Source organism: Camarhynchus parvulus, chromosome 2 (genome assembly GCF_901933205.1).
Source record: "Camarhynchus parvulus chromosome 2, STF_HiC, whole genome shotgun sequence".
NCBI lineage: Eukaryota > Metazoa > Chordata > Aves > Passeriformes > Thraupidae > Camarhynchus > Camarhynchus parvulus.
Window position 1 is genome coordinate 121578782 of NC_044572.1, and position 9718 is coordinate 121588499.

The following is a 9718-nucleotide window of genomic DNA, read 5'->3' on the forward strand; positions in this document are numbered from 1 at the left end:
CTTTTGGTGGAGGTAAAATCAAACAGCAGTGCCTAGCCACATTGAGGGCAAGATCCTCCTTATTTAACCAGCAAATAAGACCCAGTCCCAAAAGACAGTGGCTCTTTCACCATCAGTGGGGAATGTTAGGTAAGTGATTTTGTCTTCATTTCCAGTAGCAGGTTTCTGATCCTGGACACTTACTGTATTATGCACTGAGAAATTTTGCTAGTTGTCACGGCGTGTTCCTCCCTCTCTTCTCCTACCATTCTCATCCTCTTTCTAATCATCTGTCCTACCTGTTGTCTCCATTTTTCTACTCTTTTCCTCTTTCCTATTCTTTATTTCCTTTTCTTGTTTGATGCTCCCATTGTACTAATCAACTCCTACCTTCTGGCAAAGAAAAGCCCTATGCCACTGCTCGGCCAGATGCTGCTGCCAATCTGATCGTTGTGTATGAGTTTTATTCCTTTTTTTAAACTCCTGTTTATCCTCCCCGCTTTGTTTTCTGGAACAAAGACAGGTTGTTATATTTTGCTAAGCTGACACATGGCATACTAGGTGCCTTTCTTGGTTTCTGATGAAAAAATAAATTAAAATGAATACTGTGTGCTTTCTCTTCTACTTGTGTAAAAGGCACTTCACTTTCTCTAACTAGGTGAAAGTCCTGTGGATGAGAAAAGTACCCCTGGGATCGATGAATCAAAAACTGGAATGGAAATTAAGACTGAGGAACAGAAGCCACCTAAGGAATCTGCTGAAACACCCGATTGGAATAAGAGCAGCAGTAAAGATATAAAGACCACTGAGTCTATGACAGAGCAGCTAAGTGAGCAGCAGAAGAAGCAACAGCTGTCTGTTTCTGACCGCCATGTCTATAAGTACCGCTGTAACCATTGTAGCTTGGCTTTTAAGACTATGCAGAAGCTTCAGATACATTCCCAGTACCACGCTATTCGGGCGGCTACCATGTGTAGCCTTTGCCAACGTAGCTTCCGTACATTCCAGGCTTTAAAAAAACACTTGGAAGCAGGACATCCTGAACTCAATGAAGCTGAGCTTCAGCAGCTGTGTGCATCTTTACCTGTCAATGGTGAACTGTGGGGAGAGAGTGAAAGTATGGCACAAGACGATCATGCACTAGAACAGGAAATAGAAAGAGATTATGAGATGGACCAGGAAGGTAAAGCAAGTCCTGTAGGAAGTGATAGTAGCTCTATTCCAGATGATATGGGCTCGGAACCAAAGCGGACCTTACCTTTTAGAAAAGGGCCAAATTTTACTATGGAAAAATTTCTAGATCCATCTCGCCCATACAAGTGTACAGTGTGTAAAGAGTCTTTCACCCAAAAGAACATTCTCTTGGTCCACTATAACTCAGTGTCCCATCTGCATAAACTCAAAAAGGTTTTACAGGAAGCATCAAGTCCTGTCCCTCAAGAAACCAACAGCAGCACTGACAACAAACCCTACAAGTGCAGCATTTGTAATGTTGCATATAGCCAAAGTTCTACACTGGAAATCCATATGAGATCTGTGCTTCATCAGACAAAGGCAAGGGCTGCAAAGCTAGAACCAAGTGGTAATATAAGTAGTGGTAATAGTGTAGCAGGGAATGTGAATAGCCCCAGCCAAGGAATGCTAGAATCTGTGACCTTACCAGCAGTTAACAGCAAAGAAACACATTTAGATGCCAAAGAATTAAATAAAAAGCAAACTTCTGAATTAATTTCTGCTCAGCCTACACATCACCCACCCCAGTCACCAGCACAACTTCAAATGCAACTACAGCACGAACTGCAGCAACAAGCTGCATTCTTTCAACCGCAGTTTCTAAATCCAGCTTTTTTGCCTCACTTTCCAATGACACCAGAAGCACTGCTCCAATTTCAACAGCCTCAGTTCCTTTTCCCATTCTATATACCTGGGACAGAATTTAGCTTAAGCCCAGATCTGGGTTTGCCTGGTTCTGCCACGTTTGGCATGCCTGGGATGGCTGGTATGACAGGATCACTGCTTGAAGATTTGAAGCAGCAGATACAAACTCAGCACCATGTTGGCCAAACCCAGCTACAGATACTGCAGCAACAGGCACAGCAGTACCAGTCCACCCAACCCCAACTTCAGTCCCAAAAGCAGCAGCAGCAAAGTAGTAAGCTGATGAAAGCAGAGCAAAATACCTTAGTGAGTACAGACTGCCAGCTGATAAAGGATATGCCATCGTATAAGGAGTCAGAAGAAGTTTCTGAGAAACACGAGAAGCCAAAGCAAGAATTTACTAATGAGAATGAAGGACTAAAAGAAAACAAAGATATGAAGAAGCCAAAATCCTCAGAACCAGCCATCCCACCACCCAGAATAGCTTCTGGAGCAAGGGGGAATGCAGCCAAGGCTTTGCTGGAGAACTTTGGGTTTGAGTTAGTTATCCAATACAATGAGAACAGACAAAAAGTGCAGAAAAAAAGCAAGACTGGGGATGGTGAAAACACAGACAAACTGGAGTGTGGAACCTGCAGTAAGCTTTTTTCCAACATTCTTATTTTGAAGAGTCATCAAGAACACGTGCATGGACATTTTTTTCCATATGGAGCATTAGAAAAATTTGCCCGACAGTACAGGGAGGCATATGACAAACTTTATCCAATTTCTCCATCTTCTCCAGAAACGCCACCACCTCCACCACCACCTCCGCCACCACCTCCTCCTCCTCCTCCTCCAACTCCTTCTCAGCCGTCTTCAGCTGGAGCTGGAAAAATTCAAAACACAGCTCCCACACCTTTGCAGGCCCCACCGCCTACACCTCCACCACCGCCTCCTCCGCCACCACCTCCACCTCCTCCACCACCACCACCATCAGCCCCACCTCAAGTCCAGCTTCCCGTTTCACTTGATCTCCCACTTTTCCCCAATTATGATGCAGCCAGTGCAACACCCTGCACTGCCTCCTCAGCTTGCCCTCCAGCTGCCACCAATGGATACTTTATCTGCTGATCTTACCCAGCTTTGCCAGCAGCAGCTGGGATTAGATCCCAATTTCCTGCGGCACTCTCAGTTCAAGCGTCCACGTACAAGAATCACAGATGACCAGTTAAAAATCTTGCGGGCTTATTTTGATATTAACAATTCTCCAAGTGAAGAGCAGATCCAAGAAATGGCTGAGAAATCTGGTCTTTCACAGAAAGTTATCAAGCACTGGTTTCGAAATACGCTGTTTAAAGAACGACAGAGAAATAAGGATTCGCCGTATAATTTCAGCAATCCTCCTATAACAGTGTTGGAAGATATCAGAATAGATCCTCAGCCTTCAGCTGTAGAACCCTACAAGTCTGATGCGTCTTTCAGCAAGAGGTCATCCAGGACTCGGTTTACTGACTACCAGCTTCGTGTCCTCCAAGACTTCTTTGATACAAATGCTTATCCAAAGGATGATGAAATCGAACAGCTTTCAACTGTACTTAACCTACCTACTCGAGTTATTGTCGTATGGTTCCAAAATGCACGACAAAAAGCTCGCAAAAGTTACGAGAATCAAGCTGAAACTAAAGACAATGAGAAAAGGGAACTGACAAATGAGCGTTACATCCGAACTAGTAACATGCAGTATCAGTGCAAAAAGTGCAGTGTGGTTTTTCCCAGGATCTTTGATTTAATTACACACCAGAAAAAGCAGTGTTATAAAGATGAAGATGATGATGCTCAAGATGAAAGCCAAACTGAAGACTCTATGGATGCCTCTGATCAAACAGTGTATAAGAACTGTACAGTTTCGGGCCAAAATGACTCATCAAAAAGCTTGACAGTCACAGCAGCAAACTCTGGCTCTGGTTCTAGTACTCCTTTGATTCCATCACCCAAACCAGAACCTGAGAAGGCTTCTCCTAAACCAGAGTCCACAGAAAAACCAAAACAAAATGAAACCACCTCTAAGCAAACAGATACAACCTCCCAAAGCGCCAAACCAGTACAGTCTACTCCAGTAACATCTTCTGACCCACAGCCCTCAGCTTCTCAACCACCACAACAAAAGCAATCCCAGATTGTAGGGAGACCTCCTTCTGCATCACAAAACACACCTGTTCCTTCCAGTCCTTTGCCAATTTCAATGACTTCTCTACAGAACAGTCTACCTCCTCAATTATTACAGTATCAGTGTGATCAGTGTACAGTTGCCTTTCCAACTCTAGAACTTTGGCAAGAGCACCAGCACATGCATTTCCTAGCAGCTCAAAACCAATTTCTTCACTCACAGTTTTTAGAAAGACCAATGGATATGCCCTACATGATATTTGACCCAAATAATCCTTTGATGACTGGACAGTTGCTTAACAGTTCTCTTGCTCAGATGCCACCACAAACTGGCTCATCGCACACAGCACACCCTGCTACAGTTTCTGGTTCCCTGAAACGGAAACTAGATGATAAAGAAGAAAATAACTGTAGTGAGAAGGAGGGAGGAAACAGTGGAGAAGATCAACATCGTGATAAGCGTTTAAGAACTACAATTACTCCAGAGCAGCTGGAAATACTCTATGAAAAGTACCTGCTAGATTCCAATCCTACCAGAAAGATGCTAGATCATATTGCACGTGAAGTGGGACTGAAAAAGAGAGTCGTACAAGTCTGGTTTCAGAACACAAGAGCCCGGGAAAGAAAGGGACAATTCCGTGCAGTTGGTCCAGCCCAGTCCCATAAAAGATGTCCTTTTTGTCGAGCTCTGTTTAAAGCAAAATCTGCTTTAGAAAGTCACATCCGCTCTCGACATTGGAATGAAGGAAAACAGGCCGGCTATAGTTTGCCTCCAAGTCCTTTGATATCAAATGAAGACGGAGGAGAAAGTCCACAAAAGTACATATTTTTTGATTACCCATCACTGTCATTAGCAAAAACTGAATTATCAAGCGAAAATGAATTAGCCTCCACTGTATCAACCCCTGTTAGCAAAACTGCAGAAATGTCACCGAAGAACCTTTTAAGTCCTTCTTCTTTTAAAGCAGAGTCTGGTGAGGATATAGAAAATTTGAACGCCCCTCCTGCTGACTCTGGATATGATCAAAACAAGACTGACTTTGATGAGACTTCATCAATTAATACAGCAATTAGTGATGCCACAACAGGGGATGAGGGGAACAATGAAATGGAAAGCACAACTGGCAGTTCAGGGGATGCAAAACCTGCATCACCCCCCAAAGAACCAAAACCACTTGTGAATGACGCACTGCCAAAAGCAGCAACTACACCTACAAATGAGAATACTGATGATAAATTTCTCTTTTCCCTAACAAGCCCTTCAATACACTTCAGTGAAAAAGATGGTGACCACGACCAAAGTTACTACATTACTGATGACCCTGATGACAATGCCGACCGCAGTGAAACTTCAAGCATAGCTGATCCAAGTTCACCTAACCCATTTGGAGCTAGCAATCCCTTTAAATCCAAAAACAGTGATCGGCCAGGCCACAAACGTTTCCGAACACAAATGAGTAACCTTCAGCTTAAAGTTCTCAAGGCTTGCTTTAGTGACTACCGGACTCCAACCATGCAGGAATGTGAAATGCTAGGGAATGAGATTGGTCTGCCCAAACGTGTGGTTCAGGTCTGGTTTCAGAATGCCCGGGCTAAGGAAAAGAAATTCAAAATTAACATAGGGAAGCCATTCATGATAAATCAGACTGGACCTGATGGGACAAAGCCAGAATGTTCTCTATGTGGCGTGAAATATTCTGCACGTTTGTCCATAAGAGATCATATCTTTTCCAAACAACATATTACAAAAGTGAGAGAAACTGTGGGAAGTCAGCTAGACCGGGAGAAAGATTATTTAGCTCCTACAACGGTTAGACAGCTGATGGCACAGCAAGAATTGGATCGCATAAAGAAGGCTACTGATGTGCTAGGATTAACAGTACAGCAGCCAGGCATGATGGACAGCAGTTCTCTTCATGGTATCAGTTTGCCAGCAGCTTATCCAGGACTCCCTGGCCTTCCTCCTGTTCTTCTGCCTGGAATGAATGGTCCATCCTCCTTACCTGGATTTCCACAAAGTTCAAACAGTAAGTCTATAAGGGGATGATTTTCTCGTTTTATTAATTTGATCATCTTGCACAGTCACCATCCCCTTCTAAGACAAAGCATATTATGCATTCATATCATGCTGGTTAGACTTGTGTGAATAGCTAATAAGTACTCCTATGGGATATACTCAGTGCATTTCTCCAGTGATGTGTAGCCTGGATGATACATCTGACTTCTCCAAAAATAAAAAAAAAAAGAGAGAGAGAAATGTTTTTAGCCAATACTAGTTTTTTCTAACAAAAGCAATAGAAATATATAATTGTTTTACTTATTTGTTTGTTTTGAATGATACTCCTTTTGTCAAAACATGGGTTAGAATTTTGTATGTAATTTTTTGTATGCAAATATTTAATGTAATATCTCATTAAGCACAAAATATATTCTCACATTGTCAGTTTATCAGGCAAGTGGTTCAACCCTTAGACCACTCCAATCTGTTGTTTAATCCAGAATAAATATTTAATATAAATGCTGCCCAGGACCCTCTATTATATTTCTGAATAACTGCCTGCTGAAATAAAAAAGAGCTTGTGGAAGGTAATTTGTAAAGGCAGTTTCAATTGTAATCCAAATTCCAGTTTATAAAGTCATTACAGACATGTACCCCTTCATTTGGGCTTGCATTTTTAACAGAACACCTAACTCGCTTTATTGACAGTTTTGATTCTCATGTGGCTCTGGGTTCTGCTCATGCTGGAAAGCACTTCCTCTTGCAATAAGTTTCACTCATGTTAAGGAACCAAGATATCTGCAGCCGGATTTTTAGTCCTCAAAGAATAAGCCTAATGTGTTTCTTGAAGTAGGCTCCAGTTTTGCACTCTAGGTTCATTTGACTGCAGCCTTGCAGACTGAAGCTCTCACAGTCATCTTCTAATTTTGCATATTCATATCAAATATGTGCACAGAAGAATTAGGAAGCTAGTTAAGACCCCTCACCTCATTTTATCCAGTAATCCCACCTGCTGTTGATCTCTAAGCTTTGCTTTAGGAAGCAACACACTTTGGCAAGTAAAATAAAGTCTTAATCACCAGTGTTATTAGACATACTGAGACTGTAGCCATGTCTTCTCTACTACCCAGGTCTACTGTGATTGATGATGATCATGTTATTGTTTCCCTAAGTGGTGGTCAAAGCATCTTGTTTTTCTCTTCGTTGGATCAGAGAGGCTTTCCTTCCACAATGGAGTTTCTGGCTGAGTGCCCTCTGGCTTTTGTCAAACAGTTATTGGCACAGAGATTGCATATAAAGGAAATATAAAGTTGCTGTATTTCCTTCTTAATGGCATACAGTGTCCTGGTCCTAGAATGGCTGGTTGTTGTTCATTAAAATTATAGATATGGTTTCTCTATATAACTTTGCTAAATAGCTTTGGCTAGGTTGATCTTCAGGTAAAAAAGGGCTTCAGAAAACTCAGGATTCGTCTATATGGCTCAAAGAAATTTGCTTGGATATATATTTTTTTATTTCAACACCAGGAAGTTCCCATGCAAAATGTGTCTGGGGAATGGTCCTGGACCCATGAACCCACCCTCTAAGCTGTGCTCTGGAGTTGTTTAGGAGGAGGCTAGTTGGCCTAGGCAAAAACAGTGTCCACAACCATTCTTTCTCTTTAAATTTACAGAAGGTTTTCTCTCAGTTTCTGGGAAATGTTCCCTAATGCTCTTTAACTCACTGGTACCAATGTAGCCTCAAAGTCTTTAAATTGTCCTGTTAATAATACAAAAAGCATTATTAGAGGCCAACTGTTCCATAACAATTCCATATTCAGATTTTCTAATTTCCACCAAACACCTCTTCTTTGATATCATGCACAGTGCACTGCCAATTGAGATGGATTTTTACCCTCTCATCTTTCATTTTCTTAAGGTTAATTAGCCCATTGTGGGCAAAGCCCACTGTGTAAAGCAGCTGCTAGAATCTTGTTGTTAACTTTCTCTTCTGCCATATGCTAAACAGCCCCTACATCCCCCTTTTGTTGCCTGGAAAATACTTGCATACATAAATCTCCATTCCCTAATGATACATAATGGAGCAGTGATAGTGAGTGGAAAGAAAAAAAAAAAAGGGAGATTATTTTAATCATTCATCATAGAAAAACAGTAATGTACTTAGATGTGCGCCAGTATATGCTCAACAATAGTATTTTCTACACCTAATTAACCCATTTCTATTTTCTTCTCTACCCTGCTCTGTCTGATAGCTCACATTCATATTTGATGCTAAGAATCATTTAAGAAGTATCTTTTTGGAAGCAAGCTTCCAAGCAAGCTTTTCCTTGGCTGCAGCGTGTATATTTTTCCTTCTTCTTGCAGCGTGTATATTTTCAGCCAGCAGGACAATTCCTCTGCACCGTTCTTTGCATGAAGGATTTGCTGAAGCTCCCTGACGACTCACTGTCTTACAGTTCAAGTCTGTTTCTTGTGAATTCCTCTGCAAGTGTGCAATTTCTTTTGTCTAGGACCCAAACCCAAAATGCACTTCAGAAGAAGCCTCACTAGGATCCCCTATATTGAAGTATTTGCTTGTTTTTACTGATGCTTACAGGGTTGATAACTGTTTTCCCTGTAGCAAAGACCATCCATTCTGTCCTACATATTTGTTTAAGGGACAACGTTAACATTAGTAAGATCCTCAATTTGAAAGAATGTGTTTATTCAGACAGGCAACTATTGAAACCTAATTGTAAACATCACACTTAAAATTCTTCTTTGTGATTCGCTTTCCTCATTCTAGGCAGAGAAGTAGCACTGATTAGTCTCACTGGTTAATACAGGTTTATAAGGGATTTCACTTTCATGTTTGACCATCCAGTATTTTTTATGGATTTCCAAAATACAGAAAACCCAGCTAAATTTTGCAAAGTACTATGATTTTTTAAATGCAGTATTTGCTTTTACAAAAGTTTTGAAATGGAACCCATGAAAATAATGCTAATTCAGAAAAGATGGAATGATTCAAACTACAGTTCATTTCATCTTCTTTATATAGTGCTTAAACTAGATTATTACTTGTGAATATTAAATTTTGCAAAATAAGATAGCTTCATTTCTGAATAAAAGGATATATTAACTTTAAATTCTGTTATTTTCTTCGTAAACAAGTGGGTTTTAGTGTCAGAATTATTGTGTGGTTCTGAGACTATGTGTCACAATCCTCTCACCTGTGGGATACATTTTTCTAGATAATGTAATTTTACCATTACATTTTTAATGTAATTTATGGGCATCAAATGCTGAGCAAGGTCTGAAAATTACTGCAGTGTTTGCTCAGCATAGTTCCTAATAAGGAGTTATTTGGCGGAATTCTAATTTATACAGAATTTTAGTTTCAGCTCATCTTTGTTCTTCAAACTTCTTCTTATTTTCTGGGTGACTGTAGATGGAAGAGTTCACCTGCTGTTTTCAGCTGTTCTTAAAATTCACATTCTCTTTTTCCTTAGCTTTGTGTTTTGCCTATGATCCCTTGCAGAAAGCTATTGCTTCATCTTGCTTCTAGCTATTGATACTGGTTCTATGAACCTTTTAATGTCATCATCATTACCATAGGTTCTTTGCACATCACTTAAGCCTGGGCTGCCTTGAAGATTCACAGCAGCTTTTTCCAAGAATGCACACATCACTGGGTAATATGTACTTAGTGGGTTTTGAAATCTTATCAAGAGAG

General features: G+C 40.8%; 1 protein-coding gene across 1 annotated transcript in view; it reads left to right on the forward strand.

Annotated features, from left to right (window-relative positions):
* The window catches only part of ZFHX4 (zinc finger homeobox 4), a 147828-nt gene that overhangs the window by 134374 nt on the left and 3736 nt on the right, over positions 1-9718 (forward strand). The window contains 2 exon segments of the mRNA XM_030943944.1: positions 638-2885; positions 2887-6032. Coding sequence (XP_030799804.1) covers positions 638-2885; positions 2887-6032 — 5394 coding nt within the window.